The sequence below is a fragment of the Ovis canadensis genome, chromosome 13 (genome assembly GCF_042477335.2).
Source record: "Ovis canadensis isolate MfBH-ARS-UI-01 breed Bighorn chromosome 13, ARS-UI_OviCan_v2, whole genome shotgun sequence".
NCBI lineage: Eukaryota > Metazoa > Chordata > Mammalia > Artiodactyla > Bovidae > Ovis > Ovis canadensis.
The window spans coordinates 66,795,296-66,813,050 of record NC_091257.1 but is presented as its reverse complement, the minus strand read 5'-3'; the positions used below and the strand labels follow the sequence as shown (position 1 = coordinate 66,813,050).

Here is a 17,755-nt window from a genome sequence, read left to right as displayed (position 1 = left end):
GACAGGGGAGCCTGGTGGGCTGCCGTCTATGGAGTGCACAGTTGGATACGACTGAAGCAACTTAGCAGCAGCAGCAGCAGCAGCAGACCCTGCTAAGGATTATTGGGATCTTATGTTTGTAGGTTAATCTATCCCTCATATGGGAGCTGCTACCCAACTGAGCTTCATTCCTAGAACCCTCCCAGCTGTGATTATTGGAAAGTTTTAGGATCAGTCTTTTCTTTAGGCAATATAGAACTTAACCAGTTAGGTAAGATCCTGACATCTGTAATCAGGGAATTGCTTCATTTCATGTAGACTAAAAATATAGTTTAGTAGACTAAAAGACCTTTGGCATACTAAAATATGTTGATATTTCAAACAGTTCAGAGCAAGGTCTTTTGTTTGACGTCTTAGGGAACGTCAAACAGCTAATCAGATTGATCTTACCAGGGGAGCATTCCTCCTTGGTATATAACGCTCAGTAAATATTCATGGTACGTAGTAAACTGCTGCTACCCCTTCCAATTTCCTTTACTGGATCCATCTTACTGCTGAGTGAGGGCTGCTAAATGAAACATGTATACAAAATGCTGGCCCTTTTGCCTCAGGATGGGATCAACTCTATGGTACAATTCATGCTCCATAACTCTCCATAGGATCAGGCTGAAGTTCCAGATAAGACTGCATCCTTGATCAGCTACCTTCCCTGCTTCCTTCATTGTCTTTCTCCTAAGAGTACTCTCCCAATAAATTGTACACTCAAATTCTATTTCAGGCTCTGCTCCTGGGGAAATGGACTTAAGACATTGCATAAATTAAAAATTATAAAAAATCATTCATGTCCATGACCTGGAGACAATGCTATAATGCAAGCAAAAATATAGAAAATGATGACTTGAAATCAAAGAGAACAAAAGGACCACACAGAGAGAATGCTTTTCTTGAGGGAAAAAAACAAAAGTCCAAAAAACTAGCAGAGACTACTTCACACCATCTTAGTGGCAAATAACCTTGGCCGTGCAGCTGTTAAGAACTATGTTATTTAGAGTCTGAACTTAGAACAGTTCCATATCATAGGCTAAGAATTCTTGACTATTGACTTTAGCTTTTTTGGGACCTGGAGGTAGCTGCCTTGATAAGGACTAGTGGAGAAAAAGGTAGCATGGGATTTCAGGTAGAACAGCCACAGATCTAGGTGATAAGGCATAAGGAGTCCTTGCATATGTACTTTCAGAGAGGCAGTGATCCCTTTCATTATGAGTGACTGGATGTTATAGTACCAGAACCCACTCAGCATTATATATAGATGACTATGGTTTTTCCAGGAGTCATGTATGGATGTGAGAGCTGGACAATAAAAAAGGTTGCATGCTTAAGAATTGATGCCTTTGAACTGTGGTTTTGGAGAAGATTCCTGAGAGTTCCTTGAACAGCAAGGACATCAAGCCAGTCAATCTCAAAGGAAATCAACGCTGAATATTCACTGGAAGGACTGATGCTGAAGCTCCAATACTTTGGCCACCTAGAAAGCGTTGATTCATTGAAAAATACCCTGATGCTGGGAAAGATTGAAGGCAAGAGGAGAAGGGGATGACAGAGGATGGGATGGTTGGATGGCATCACCGACTTGATGGACATGAGTTTAAGCAAACTCAGGGAGATGGTGAAGGACAGGAAAGCCTGGCATGCTGCAGTCCATGGGGCTGCAAAGAATCAGACAAGGCTGAGTGATTGAACTGAAGTCTCAGAGTAGCTAGACTTCTTTTAAGGCAGCTGGATTTCCCCCGAGTATGTGCTCTGAGCTACTTAGGAGGAAACGAAAACTTCCTATGACCTAGACTCAAATTCTCTGCCCATCACTTCTATCATAGTCTATTGATTAAACAAATCACTAAGGCCACCCCAGATTCAAGGACTGGGGGATTAGTCCCCATTTTTCCACTGAAAGACTGTAAAAGAATTTGTAGCCATCTTTAATGCATCATACATAAAGTATAGCGGACTCTGACAACAGTATGGCTTCTTTCTCCTTAGAAAGAAAATATCAATACTTCCCTTCACAAGAAAATATTTTGTTTGTTTCTTAAGGACCAGGTAATTTAAGCATGTTTGAAGGCTAAGGAAAAAGAACTAGAGAAGGGAATAAATTAAGGAAGTAAGAAAAAGAATGTTTATTGCAGCAAGGTTTGAGAGCTTTGAAGCAAAAATAGTCATACTGCTGTTGTATAGATGCAAGCCATTTCCTGTTAACCTCATGTGTTGGGAAAGTCATGTGAAACTTCTTACCCTGGGCTCAGTCTTGCTGTGGGGAGTGGTGGAATAGGCTGGTTCCATTTCTGGCCTGGAGGAACATTGCTTCCTGAAGCCAAGGCATGGCTGCATGTCAGCCTGACCCATGATAGGGCCACATATTCCATTTTCCTGTCTCATCCGTACTTATCCCCATGTAGGACACTGTAGCAAATCAGAATACCAGTGCTAGGGCCTAGGCTGAACACCAGTTTCATGTAAGAATAGGAAGGATGTGTGGGTGGAGAGGGGGCTGTTGTACAGTTCAGCTTTACCAGGCTTCAGGGGGATGCAGAATGAGGAAGGTCAGGACCTGGATATATAAGGTACATCCCAGAATTTTAGAATTCTGTGCTCTATGAAGAGACGCTTCAAAGTGTGCGAGGGCCTTTCTTTGTTTCCTAGGGACTGCAAGGTGCCTAAACTCTGAGACAGCTGCCATGGGAGTTTCTGCCACAGCACAAGCCTTATGTCAGACAATGTTCTGGTTATCTGTTGGTGAGTAACAAATTTCTCTAAAACTTGGAGGCTTAAAACAGAAGCCAGTGTATAATTTCTCAGGATTTTGGATAAGGCAAAGTAGGAAAGACTTGCCTCTGTTCTAGGTAACGTGGAAGTGCCCAGGTGGCTGGAACAAGGGCTTCTTTCTTCACTGACTTGGTCCCGCAGCTGGGATGGATTTACCAGATTTTTGTGTCTGGGATCTCAGTCCTTGGTGTTAATCGGGCTCCTACTTTTCTTCCAAATGCTCTCTTTGTGGCACAGTGGAAAAGAAGCTGCAGCTCAGGACTTCAAGAGCTCAACATCAGGATTGCTGTGTTGTTCTTAAGGCTCAGACCTGGAACGTGCCCATCATCACTTCCTCCACTTTCTTCTTGGTTAAATCCAGTCACAGGTCCGTCCAGATTCCAGGGTTGGGGACCACACAAGGTTATACTGCCAGCAGGCATGTTTCATTGCGGATTACCAAAGTAACATACTACCTGACAAGAAGTGCTCTAGGAGCAGACCTGTGTGTTTAAAGCGGGCCGGGAGGCAGAAAGGGGGAGGCTCCAGTTCCTAATTTTATGCTACCCCTTAGATTGGAGGGCAAACAGTGGGGAACAAGGTAACCCCAAACTTCCTCTACCGAATTACAGGTGCGGGGTCTGGTTTGCTACTGAATCAGGCTGTATCAAGGAAAGCCTTGCTGTGTGTCTTCAGTTCTAGGCATTCACTGACCATAGGTTCTCAAGACATGTTGCTTCGTTAACACTGTATTACAAAGGTCAGAGCAGAGGCTCGCAGCACTCCTACAGTACCGCAGCTAGCACCATTTCATGACTCAGACTCCTAGGCCCCTTCTGCCCCGCAGCGAAACTTGGGGTAGAGTGATGATTGGAGCCAGGGTCCCTGGACAGCAGCGCTCAACTCGGCCGGCTTGGCTTAAGAAGCGACTGGCTCCGAGCAACCAACGGGAAGAGGGTGCTTCATGACTGCTACCCAGGCGCGGCCGTGCTAAGCGAATGAATAGAACTAAAGCGCGAGAGCTCCGGGACACCAAGGTCGAGGGAGGCGGGGAGAACTGCTTAAACCCCACACATTGCGTTACAGAACCGCCTTCAGCGAAGCGCGTTCCTGATGACGCTAGTCCGCTCGCCCCGCCCACACGCGCACGCACGCGCCGGCCCCGCCTCCCGCGCAGCTCTGGCCCCGCCCCCAGGATTGACCGCCCGAGCCACCGTCGGCACAGTCCCGCCCCGCACGGCCAGGCGAAGCTGAGCCGGCCGTGCGGTGTGCGTGTGCGTGTGTGTGTGTAGGTATATGTGTTCACGGGATACCGTCTCAGCCCGGGGAAGATGGTGGCGGCGGCGACTGAGGCGAGGGTGAGGAGGACCGTGGTGACACCAGCGCCCACGAGCAGGAACGGCAGGCGGTGTCGGGACTGGGACGCGACTAGAGCTGGAAGGCCGGGGCTGCGGACCGGGCTGCGCCTCCCACGGCGGCGGCGGCGCCTGCTGCTGTTGCTGCTCCCGCCGCTGCTGCTACTTCCCTGGGCGGCTGAGGCCGCGGCGGCAGCGGCGGTGGTGTCGGGCTCAGCCGCAGCCGAGGCCAAGGAATGTGACCGGCCCTGTGTCAACGGCGGCCGCTGCAACCCTGGCACCGGCCAGTGTGTCTGCCCCGCCGGCTGGGTGGGCGAGCAATGCCAGCACTGCGGGGGCCGCTTCAGGTGAGTGGGAGGTAGTATCGGAGGTCGAGGCTAAGGGTCGCTCAAGACGGCCCCAGGCTGGAGGCGGATGCCCCACAGAAAGTGGGGAGAGGAGGGCTGCCCCATCGTGTTTCAGGACCACTTGCTTCCGGGAAGATCTTCGTCTCTGGCCTGGGGTCTTCGGTACTAGAAGTTGAAAAGGTGCTAGGCAAGGGTGGGGGCACCCCAAAGGGACGAAAGCTACGTGGGACGAAAGCTTACGATTCCAAAGAGTATCAAAGCCAATCTATGAAACTGGGCCTCTTTCGGAAAAAACGAGGTAAAAGAAAAGGTGAGAGAGCCAGCCTACCTTAACACTTCTTTTGAACATCCCCTCGTTCTCCAGGGTCTGATGAGTTCCCGGACTTACTGGAGATGGTGGGGTACTCTGAAGACACAGGGCCCTTGGAGAGATTTGTCATCTGGAGATAGAAGGGAAATGGGTTGGACTGTGAGATATTAGAGATAGAAGAACCAGTGGTTACTGGCTAAAGGAAGTAAAGAAACTAGCTTTTGGACGCTCACTGGAGGCCGATTGGAACAAGGTCTGTCGTGGAGAGGGCGTCGAAGGAGGTTCCTATTTGCCCTGGTTTCTAGAGAATGTGGAGTTCTGAGTTGGCCTGGTTCAGGGCAGTACCTCTTGGAGAGATCATTCATTAATTAGTAGTAACTATTATTTGCTTTCGTTGTGCAAGGATTGCTGGATAATACAAATAGATTAGCCAGACTTTGGTCTGGTCCACAAGGAGTTTGGAATATAGCTAGAGAAAAATCTGTTGCATAGATAACCCTAATCATAAGGGCTACATACCTTTGGCCGATATTTGCTGAACATTTTTGATGTCAAATGTGGAAGAGAGGGTAAATAGGGAGAACAAGACAGACAGGGTCCCTACTCTCATAGATCTCACATTCTAGAAGGGAGAGAGACAGTTAAGTAAACAGACGAAATAAAATAACATAATTTTATGGTAAGTGCTGTCAAGAAAATAAGACAGTGTAGAGAATTATAACCAGTTGGTAACTTTAGGAGAAGACACTCATTTGAAGTGACATTTGGTCTGAAACCTGAATGAAGCAAAGGAGTGGAGAAAGTGTGATTAGCTGAGGGAATGCAGGGATATTTTGAGGAGGAGATGACACTGATTTTGAACTTTTGAGGATAAGTAGGATTTGGAAATGTGGAGCTGGAAAAAAAAAATTCCAGATGGAACGAAGGATGCAAACAAAATTGTGGAGACCAGAAGTGAAATATTCTAGTGGCAGGGTATATAGAGGAGAAATGTGAGAGAGAAGTTTGGAACAGTAGAATTATAGGCTCATGTAATGTCATATCTTCAAGGGAACTTGGAGAACATTGAGCAAATGAGTTTTTTGTTGTTTATGGAGAAAGCAAGTGATTTCAAAATAGATTTGTACAGTATGGCCAGCCTTGTACCCTTACTTAGGGTTCTGGGTAATATAATTCTGGCTCATGAACTACATTAATCTACAACAACTTGTTGAGGGCAACTCTGGATTATGTTATGAAATTACAGTGGTTAACAAGACAGACACTGTCCAGCTCTATAGCTTACATTCTAGTTTGCAAGTAGTAATCAATTTCTTATCATTTTTGTTAATGCTATGAAAGTGAAGAGAAGGGAGCAAATGGAGGACTTGATTTAGTTTGGAAAAGTAAGGTTAGTGTTTGAATAAGTGGCTTTTGAGTTGCTATCTGAAGGGTGAAATCCCACTACCTACATGGGAGGTGGTCTGCTAAAGAGCCGGTGTGTACAGAGGCTTGGAGATAAGAGGGATCATTTCAGGATGGATAGAAAGCCAAGTGGCTGGAGCAGAGAGAGCAAAGGGAAGCATGGCAAGACTGAAGGGATAAGCAGGAACCAGGCCACGTGGAGCCCTGTCGGTTGGGTTGAAAGTTTTGACCTTTAGCCTGTGAGCAGTAAAATAGCATTGTTCATCTTGTTTTCATGACATTACAGTCATTACAGATTGGAGCCAGAGCAGGAATGGCCTTTGAAGATGGGACCAAAGCATTTTGAATTTGAGCACGTCCAAGTGAATGGATAATGGGCCAGAAGGGAATTTTTCAAGTTCTGAAAATTTAGGATGCCTTAGTAGGCAGTGGGGTCCCACAGGGTGGGGAAGGACATATGTTGCTAGATCAGTCTGTCTATAATGTTCAGAGAAGGTGGACTCATTTTAAACATGAGAGATGATGGGCAGCTAGATTGGAACCTTGGTGTGGGTCAGGTCAGGAGTAATGAAAACATAAGATAAACTGTAGGAATGGAGGAAGGGATAGGTGCTAGGTGGTATTATAGAGGTGAATGACTGATCTTTCTTTGAAACTGGCTTGCTCTTGGGAAGAGAGGGGAATGGTGAGGGAATGAAAACTAGACCCTATCTTAGGTGATTGAGGGGATGGTGGTATCATTAACAGACACAGAGACACAGGAGGAGCAGATTTGAGATGTTTAATTTTGCACACACTGAGGAGGGAGTACTTTCAGGATTTCCACCTGTGGGACAGGTGTAAGTGTTAGCGTCATCTACATATAGAGAGAGCAGGTCCAAGTGTGCATGAGGACTGTCCAGAGGATTGGAATAGAACCACTTTCCAGGGGGAACAGGCAGTCTTGATGCACGTTGTCTCAGATGGTGTCATGTGAGAGTGAAGGGGCTTCCCAGGTTGTTGAGGATGCTCCATTTGAGCCAGTTCCAGCTAGTGTCAGTGCTCTTTTCTGGGCAAACAGTTAAGACCTTCATTCTGATAATTTCATTGTATTTTGTGGGCTTCTGAAATTTGCATTTTAAAAAATGAAAGTAAGAGAAACTTATGTCTATAGTCTTTAAAAAAACCTTCCATTAAATTTTTAGTTGTACGATTTTTTAGGGGAAGAGTGAAATGTTGGTTTTGATTATAAATTAGTTTGTATCTTGATTTAACTTACAGACTTCTTTGTTATTAACCTAAGAGACATTAGAATGACTACCTTTCTGGTTTGGGTCAGCATCAAGTTGGTGGGTTTTTTAAGCCTTTAAGTTCCGTAAATCCTGTGTTACAATTGCGGTAGTAAGATTTTTTTTCATTAATTGAAAGGAACATAGGTAATAATAGGATTAGATTCCCTAAAGTTATCACTGAGTCCATACTGCATGCCAGAGACCTGGCCAAACATTTTCATGTATATTGTACCTTTTAATCTTCAGGATAACTGAGGATGTTGTTTAAAATTTGGATTATTGTGTGGTTGTAATTAGAAAGTTCATTTTTTTTCCAAATGTAAGATACTGTAGAAATGATTAATTACAGAGGATAAGGTTAATAATGTCAGTTTAATAAAAATAACTATGAAATCTTTTGTGGATGATTTCCAGAGCAGTGCCACTTCCATTCATTTTTGTGTGATTCAGTAATCATGTTTTTCTACTTGTAATATCACTATCAAAGTTTTTCTTTAGAGGATAAATATATCCCATTAAGTTAGAAAGTAAAGATGTTAAGCTTAAAAAAAAAAGATGTTAAGCTCATTTATGAAGTTAATATGCGTTTAATTCATTTAAGTTCATGCTATACAACTTTTGGGCAGGTGGAATACAATAACCTACTGAGAACCTTATGTGGTGGTTTAGTCGCTAAGTTGCGTCCAACTCTTGTGACCCCATGGACTATATAGCCTTCCAGGCTCCTCTGTCTATGGGATTCTCCAGGCAAGAATACTGGAGTAGGTTGCTGTTTCCTTCTCTAGCACTTTGAGAAACAAAAGAGGGAAAATAGGTTTGTTACAACAGGAAAGCTAGCATACAAGAAAAATTAAATTCATTGAATCTGTCTGGCTACTGGTCTGAGGATATGCATATACTTTTGTAACTAGTGAAGTGAAAATTCTGGAAAATAAAATATGGTAAAAAAGGTAAAGTAAATACTTACCTTGTTTATGGTAATTACTAAGAGGAAGTAATCTGAAGCCCTAAGCATATGTTTATGAATTTTCGCAGTAGAATATAAGCCCATGAGGGCAGGGATTTTTCTGTCTTTTCCTCACGGTTATATTCCCAGAGCCTAGAGCAGTACCTGAGACATAGTGCTCAGTAACTATTGAGTGAAGGAATGAAATTCTGCTGTGTATATGTATTTCAAGTCATATGTATTATGACTTTCAGAAATGTACCTGAATGACTGCCATGTTTGTCTTTCTGTCCTTTTGTTTTTTTTTCCCTAAATTTCATTGTCTTGTCTTCCAGTGTTTGCTGGGCATCTTCATTGGGATGTTGTGTTGTTATCTCATATTGAGCCATATTGAAGACCAAACTTGTTATCGTTAAAAAAAGAAAAAAGTTTTTTTTTAAAAAGTGTTTTCCTTTGTACTTCTTATTTCAGTAGCAAATCCTAGTTTCGATAACCAAAGATCAAAACTTAGGAGTAGTCTTTTGCTCTTTCTGTTTTTCTTTCTTCTTTAAAGTCTTAGAAATGTGTTCCTTTCTGTTCTTTCCGCTCCACCCTAGTGCACCTGGCCCTTCGCCTCATTGCTGATCTGCCTCTGTTCATTTCTTGCACCTCTGGAATCCATTCTACCCTGTGTCATATAATCCCCTGAGAACTTACGTTGCTGTCTTGGTCAGAAATGTTCTTCTTTTTTTTTTTTAAACTGCGTTATCTGTAAAATGACCCTCAGCAGAAGGCCCTAAAATGCTTTACATATAACCCCTTTTCCCTAACCCAACCTTTCTACTTTGTAATAGTTTTTCTGCATATTTGCTAAATTCATCACCCCCCTTCATCCTATCCCCACATTCTTTCTTTTCTTCTTTTTTATCTAGATTCTACCTCAAGGCCCATCTTCAGTTTTCTATAATCTAGAATAGCCAACTCTCTGAAATCATGCTTGTTATCTTTTGAGATGAGCCATCGGCCTATTCAATTCATAAGTAGCTTCTGATTGATTACTATATGTTAGATACTGTGCCCTGACTTGAGGCTGTGAAGGTGGGTTAGAATTAAGTCTTGCTTTCCCCTTGAAGAGCTCATAATTCTAAAGGGTTGATATTGTTAGCTATGTGCACAGGCTATTACAATTTAATAATATAAATGTGGGCAATATGTGGTACTGGACTATTGTGTGGTGGAGAGACTAACTGTGCTGTGGGTTCTGGTGGAAAGTGCCACAGAGAAGAGAACATTTGGGCAGATCTGAGAAGTTTAGTGTAAATAGACAGTCTAGGGGAGGACACTCCAGAAGGAGCAAAGAGTTTGTGCAAAGTCAGAGAATCATGGACTATTCTTACTTGTTGTGTTAGTTTTCTAAGGTTGTGGTACAAAGTACTATAAATTGGGTGACTTAAAACACCAGAAATTTAATCTCTCCCAGTTCTGGAGTTCAGAAGCCTGAAATCAGGTGTTGACAGGGTGATGCTGTCTCTTACGGTTCCAAGGGAGAATTTGTTCCATGCTTTTCTCTTAGCTTCTGAAATTGCCAGCAATGCTTGGCATTCCTTGGCTTGTAGATGAGTCTCTTCAGTTTCTGCTTCCATCTCTTCCTTCTCACATGGCACTCTCCCTGTAGGTCTCTTCTCTTCTTGTAAGGACACCAGTCATATTAGATGTGTGAATATGACATTCTCTTAAGTAAATCTGCAAAGGCCCTGTTTCCAGATAAGGTCACCTTCACAGGTATGGTGTGGTTAGGACTTCAACATATCCTTTGCAGTGGCATCGTTCAACTCACAACACTTAGAGAACTCAACGTAAATGGGTGTCACTGGAGCATAACTTGTAAGAGATACAATGGAAGGGTGTGAGACTGAAAAGTGTAATTGGTTTTCCCTTCTCAGTCACCTCCAGCTTCAAGGTGCATCCTTGACCTAGGCTAAGCCATCAGAGCATGCCACTCTCTGACTTTGGTGATTGTTTTGAAGTAGGCATGTGACCTAAGGTGACTCAGGCAGAGTGAATCTCAGGACTTTTGCTGGAGACCTCTCTTCTGTGGGCATTTATGAAGGAGATGTGTTGCTGTCTTCTGTTTGTGTGGTGAGGATGTAGGGCCTAGAACTATTATAGCTAGCATTGCTGTTGTGATTGGAGCCCACTTGAGGTCAGTGCAATTCCTAAAGGAGAGGAGATAGTAGAACAGTGGAGCTGGAGACCTAATGATATTCTGAATCTCTGGATAAGTCCTTGACTGAAGCTACACTTTGTGGTTTTATGAGGTTCTACAGGTAACATTTTTCTTAAGTCAGATTTAGACTTCCTATCCCTTACAATATAGAACAACCCCTAATATACAGAGGGACAAAAGCCAGATCATTACAGTATTTTTTAAAATTAATTGTTTATTTTTGACTGTGCTGGGTCTTCATTGTGGTGCATGGGTTCTTTGTTGCTGCCTGTGGGTTTTCTCCAGTTGTGAGCAGGGGCTACTTTGTGATTGCGGTGCACAAGCTTCTCATTGTGATGGTTTCTCTTGTTGCGGTTCTAGAGTTCATGGGCTTCAGTAGTTGCAGCACGTGGGCTCAGGAGTTGTGGCATTTGAGCTCTGGAATGCAGGTTCAATAGTTGTGGCTCACGGACTTTGTTGCCCTGTGGCATGTGGGATCTTAGTTCCTGGACCAGAGGCTGACCCTGTGTGTCTTTCATATGGGCAGGCAGATTCTTAACCACTGAACCACCAGGGAAGTCCTCGTTGAAGTCTTTATATTCCACACAAAGGAGTTTGGGCTTTATCCTCTTGTTTTGTATACTCCATTCTATTCCAAGCTGTGTTGTGCACCTTGCAGTATCTTAATTCCCTGATCAGGGATCAAATCCTTACTATTGGCAGTGAAAGTGAGGAGTCCTAACCGCTGGACCACCATGATATTCCCTGTTTTTGTTTCTTAATTGAAGTATAGTTTATATACAATGTTATGTTAGTATCATGATCACTATGATAGGTCTAGTAACTGTTCCCATACAAAATTACTACAGTATTATTGACCATATGCCTTATGCTGTTTATTATATGCATGTTTGCTCCGTTGCTTAGCGTGTCTAACTCTTTGAGACCCCATGGATTGCAGCCCACCAGTCTTGTCTGTCCTTGGAGTTTTCCAAGAAGGAATACCGGAGTGGGTTGCCTTTTCCTCCTCTAGGGAATCTTCCCAACTCAAGGATCAAACCCATATCTCCCGCATCTTCCTGCATTGGTAGTTGGATTCTTTATCACTGAAACACCTGGGAAGCCCCATAAATTGCATACCTGTGGCTTATTTATTTTATAATTAGGTGTTTGTAACTTTAAATTTCCTTCATCTGTTTCACCGCTGCTGCTGCTGCTGCTGCTGCTGCTGCTGCTGCTGCTGCTGCTGCTGCTGCTGCTGCTGCTGCTGCTGCTGCTGCTGCTGCTGCTGCTGCTGCTGCTGCTGCTGCTGCAAGTCGCTTCAGTCGTGTCTGACTCTGTACGACCCCACAGACGGCAGCCCACCAGGCTCCCCTGTCCCTGGGATTCTCCAGGCAAGAACACTGGAGTGGGTTGCCATTTCCTTCTCCAATGTATGAAAGTGAAAAGTGAAAGTGAAGTTGCTCAGTTGTGTCCAACTCTTAGCGACTCCATGGACTGCAGCCTACCAGGCTCCTCTGTCCATGGGATTTTCCAGGCAAGAGTACTGGAGTGGGTTGCCAACCTGGGCCTTATCCTCTTGAACTTGATAATATGGTCTCAATTACTGACTTTGTAATGCTGAGTCTCCCAATGTTCCAGTCATGTTGGGCACATGATGCAAACCCTAAGTTACCACAGGCAGTGTTTTTAACTTGTTTCTTTGATTCTGCATAACTGGGATTGCCAACTTCCAGCTCGGGATCAGGCTGTTCTCACTGTCCTATACTTCAGCTTTTTAAAAAAAAATCTAGTTTCACATTCAAAGGCTCGTTAATTGTCACTCTATTTGTGAATTGTATTGGATACACTTTCTGTCAGAAATCTATTTTTGACAGATGTCCAACTCAGGCAAACTTGAGAGAAAAAGATAGGAGAGATTTATTGGTTTCTATGACAGAAAAGTCCAGGGAATATTGTTGGCTTCATATGTGGCTAAATCCAGGCAACCAGTCTCTCTCTCCTTGCCTCTTTACTGGCCTCACTTGCAGGCAGGCTTTCTTCATGTGATGTCTCCAAAAGCTAAATCAAACTAGAAAAGAGTAGCTCTTCTTTAGGAGTGAGTAACAGATAAGGAGGGGTGAGAGTCTCACTTGTCCTTTACTGAAGCAGTCACTGTGGCTCAGGTCCTGGGAATGTTCTGACCAATCAGACCTGAGTTGAGTACCTCTTGGAGATGGGGGTTGAGGTCCAACTCCATTAGATGGTATGAACTGAGAAGGGAAAGGAGAAAAGAAAACACACATAATGTTACTAGAAAATGGGTCCCGTAGCGGGCAGGTGAGGACAGCAATGCCCCTGCATATTTGTAGAACCTGCTATTTGGTGAATACTCAGTAAGTGTTGATGATGAAAGTTGAGAATGGTCTGGGAAATATTGTATCGTGTAATGAGATGCTGGTTCCCAGTTTTCATCAGAAATGTATTCGGTGAGTGGCCTGCTATGTGGAACGTTGACGTTACTGCAGTTAGAACTGCCCTGTGGTTAAGTGTAGTAGAGCCAAGTCATTGAACGGCAGTTATTGATGTCTTGATTTTGTGACAGGGAAAATAGATAGGATTATGGGAGGAGGCAACAAAATATGTGCTTATGTTATGTGAAGTTTTTATTTTGGGTGAAAACTTTATGTAAAATACTGAAATGATAGACCTTTAAAATTTTTGTCTAATTCCTGGAAGAGTTTTTTTTAGATGAATAGGTAAAAATATGTTCATTGAGTAAAATGAAAAATTTAGCAAGAATGTGTTAATATAATTGCCTGAGTTACGACAGGAGCTTTCCAGGTGGCTCAGTGGTAAAGAATCCACCTGCCAATGCAGAAGATACAGAAGATGCAGGCTTGATCCCTAGGTTCGGAAGATCCCCTGGAGGAGGAAGTGGCAACCTACTCTAGTGCTCTTGCCTGGAAAATCTCATGGACAGAGGAGCCTGGTGGGCTGCAGTCCAGGGGGTCGAAAAGAGCTGGAAACAACTTAGTGACTGAGCACACACACAAATTATGACATGTTTGAAAGCAAGTATCTGACATTTAAACTTTACCTCTGTGAAAAGTTCCTAAGATAAGCAAATGCATTTACTACAGTATGGAAGACAGATAAATATACAGGAAAAAAGCAGACTATGTTTATGATCAAATAGCTTTTACTAATTATGACTAACTTATTTAATAAATTTGTACCATGGTTGAACAGAAATCATTGAGTTTTCTCTTTAAACACAATCTTGTTTCTAAAACTAAAATGAAATTGTGGTTGTACTTTACAAAATAATTGTATCTAGAAATTCATTAAATTAGTTTCTCATTTATATTCTTTACCAATTTCTGTGATTTCCCAGATATATTTTGGTATAAGTGACTTATTCATATACTGTATACTAATCTAATCCTTTTTTTCCTTCTATTTTTTCCTTTTCTCCCTGTACTTTTAGACTGGTCCTTTGTTATTAGCCTGACCTTTTCCAATTTATCCCCCTCAGAGTGACTTTCTTTTATTTGTCTTGCTTTTTTCTTTTCCCTCATTTTATTAGTGTCATATAGTTAAACTGCCTTTTTTTAAACATGTGAGTCTCTGGTTTGATTTTATCCTTTTGGTTTTTATTCCTTATTATTTTTTTTTTAAGTACGTTTTGGTGGTGGTTTGGTGGTTTAGTCACTAAGTCGTGTCTGACTCTTGTGACCCCATGGACTGTATTTACATTTACATTTTTACATGTTTTACAGGTTATATACTTACATGTTTATTCTTTTTGTCTTATAGAAGTTAATTTTAGTTATGGCTGAATTGCATCTTTATTTTTTAGAATTTGACATTAATAGTGTACAGTTATTAAGTTGAATGAATTTTCCAGTTAATTCCTCTTGGTCCTTTTTGCGTTCTAATTAAGAATTTTCTAATATGTTTACTAATAAGTCTGTAAGTATTAGAGGCTGAGATTGTGTCAGGTACTGTTAAAGGATGCAAAAGTAGTCTCTGGACCGGTGTTTCCTATAGTTTCTGATTCACAGATCCTTTCACAAAAATGTATAATCTTGTAGACTATCTTAGTTACACATGAAAAAATGTATCCTGTTTTTGACAAGATGATTTTAAATGGAGTTAAAAGTAATTTCCTATTAAAGGTTATAACATGCATTTTGAACATAGCTTGTAATGATATTCACAATATAAAAAGAAAAATTTGACTTTCCCCTCTTTAACATGTGGGTACATGTTGTTTAATGTATTTTTAGTTAATTGAGTAAGGAAAAACATTATTTATAGATGAATGTAAAGTGACATTTAATTTGGGGATCAGATGCATATTAAAATAGATAGTGTATTTGGCTCTGCTTTATGCTTCAGGAATACACAACTTTCCTGTCCTTATGTTTGTTATTCATGCACTTGTGCTTTAAAATTATTTTTAGAAATTTTTTTGGTATTATTTCTAAATGATAAAATGATAGTGGTTTTTAGCTGTTTGTAAGCATTCCTTTACAAATAGCGTACTTCCTGTGTGGATGGTTTTTCCAAATTTAATGGAAAGGCCAAACTGGTGGTAATTGTCGCTTAATTTTCCCCTTTCACATTGGTTTTTCAAATATTGGAGACATCTTGCAGTTTCACAAGGATTTTGATCAGAAGGTTTAGCAACATTATCTTGAGGCAAATTTGCAGAATTAGATCATTTCATACCCTTCCCTAACACATGTTTAAACATCACATGGCAGAGGTTAGTAGTCAGCTGCCTGTTGCTCTGGCTAAGCTGTGAGAAAATCACAGAGGGGAAAGAATAAAAGCAAAATCTAGCAATACTGCATAACCCCAATAAAAGTCCATTGAGTTGATTAGTTGGGGTCGTCATACCCTGCTAAGCTAAGGAAGAACATAGTGTGGACCTTGGAATGCTGGGTCAGCGCAAGTTCAGAATGCTGCTTGTGCACACACTAAGATGTTTTCCCAAGGCCTATGAGAGTCTGTGACCCCCAGCTATTTGATAGCCTTTGTACAAGAGAATAACAAAGATAGTTTAATCAATAAAATGGGAGATGTGACCGGGGCACAGGAGGCTGGCTTCATCGTAGTACAACAGGTACTTTTTGCTTGCCAAGACAGTAAATAAAGGTGATGTGGCTCTGAGGAACAGGGCCCTTCATCCAAGAGGTCTTGAGTCCCCCGGTCCTATCTTTAAAACTTTAATTCTGTCTCTAGTTTCTTTTTCCCAAACGGTGTTGACCACTTTCAGTCCCTCCCTGCTGCACTGGCCACAGCATCGTGTTTTATGTGTCTCTTGTTCAGTCGCCTGGTTGTGTCTGACTTTGCAACCCCATGGACTGCAGCATGCCCGGCCTCCCTGTCCCTTATCATCTCCCAAAGTTTGTCCAAGTACATGTCTATTGCATAAGTGACGCCATAGCCACCTTATCCTCTGATGCCCTCTTCTCCTTCTGCCCTCAATCTTTCCTAACATCAGGGACTTTTCCAATGAATTAACTGTTCACATCAGGTGACCAAAATACTAGAGCTTCAGCTTCAGCATCAGTCCTTCCAGTGAGTATTCAGGGTTGATTTCCCTTGAGGTTAACCGGTTTGATCTCCTTGCTGTCCAAGGGACTCGCAGGAGTCTTTTCCAGCACTAGTTTGAAGGCATCAGTTCTTTGGCTCTCTGCCTTCCTTATGGTCCAGCCTATGGAAGAGATACAAAGAAAAATGAAATGAGCATCTGTGTGCCTGCAACCTAGCTCTTCTGAATTTTCTTCATATTATTATTACTATATAATAATAAAAGTTATATGATATAAAATATTATAGATATCACCAGAGTCACTATATTACTCCTCCCTAATTCTGTTTACCTTAACTCTCCCCAGAGGTAACTAGTGTGGTGAAGTTGATGTTTATTATTTCTCTTGCATGTTTCTTTTTCACTACAGATGCACAGATACACATATATATAAACATGCACACACACAATGTCTTGTTTCCAAAAATAAAATCATGTTTTCAAGCTTTATAAATATAAAGTAGTCATTCTACGAGTACTCATTCTACGAGTCATTCTCGCCGCCCAACCTAGTTTTTCTATGCTTTTGAGATGTTTCTGTTGATAAAAGTAGTTCTAGTTGATTTCATAGCTATTAGGATTACAGAATTCCCCTTTATTTACATGTTTTTCAGCTGCTGGGTATTTAGAGTTTACCATCTTGTGCTGTTACCAGTAGTGCTACAATGAACACTTTTTATATATCTTTTTGCATACCTGTGTATGTATGGTTTTTCTCTAGAGTTTTCATACTTTTGAAGCACCACCAAAATAACTGAAAACTTCTGTTTACTTCCTTGAATACTTTTAGGTTGATGTACAGTTGACATACATCATTTTTTTAAAAATGGCTTTATGTAGTTGCCAAGAATATAATTTCTGGTGTATTACAGAGTTACTGAAAAAAAAAACCATTATATTACTTTGCAAAATTTATTTGGCACATGCAAATTTTATACCACTTTGTTGACCTTTCTCATTCTTTTTAAAAATACATATGTAAAATAAATAAATAAAAATACGCTTTGACAGTCTATTTTGCACTGTACCCTCCCTGCCCTTTTTTACCTAATTCCATACAGTTTTTTCCATCTGGGTTATAAGTTCTGTCCACTGATCTGATAAATGGATAAAACTCACCATTTTAAAGTATACAATTATATTATTTTTAGTATACTCATAAAGTTGTACAGCCATCATCATTATCTTATTCCAGAATATTTTCATTGTGCCAAATAGAAACCCCATGCCTGTTAGCAGTCACTCCTGATCCTCCTTTTTCTCAGTGCCGAGACAACCACAACCTACTTGCTCTTTGTGGATTTTCTGTTCTAGACATTTCATGTAAATGTTATCGTATGTGGTAAAAGACTGACTTTTACTTAATGTAATGTTTTCAAGACTCATCCGTGTTGTATCACATATTAGTATATCATTCCTTTTTTGGCTGAATTGTATGCATACCGCATATTATTTATCCAGTCATCAGTTGATGGACATTTGGCTTGTTTCTGCCTTTTACCTATTATGAATAGTGTTGCTGTGAACATTCATGTGTAAGTTTTTGGGTGATATATGGGTATGTCTCTTAGGTGT

General features: G+C 41.6%; 1 protein-coding gene across 3 annotated transcripts in view; it reads left to right on the top strand.

Annotated features, from left to right (window-relative positions):
- The first annotated feature begins 3,959 nt into the window (after window positions 1-3,959).
- Window positions 3,960-17,755, top strand: part of ATRN (attractin) — a 184,987-nt gene continuing 171,191 nt past the window's right edge. For all 3 annotated transcript variants that reach the window (XR_011248200.1, XM_069548083.1, XM_069548084.1), the window contains exon 1: window positions 3,960-4,480. Coding sequence is in view for 2 of the 3 variants with exons in the window: in XM_069548083.1 (XP_069404184.1) it covers window positions 4,110-4,480 (371 nt within the window). In the remaining variant the exon portion in view is untranslated. The remainder of the gene's footprint in view (window positions 4,481-17,755) is intronic.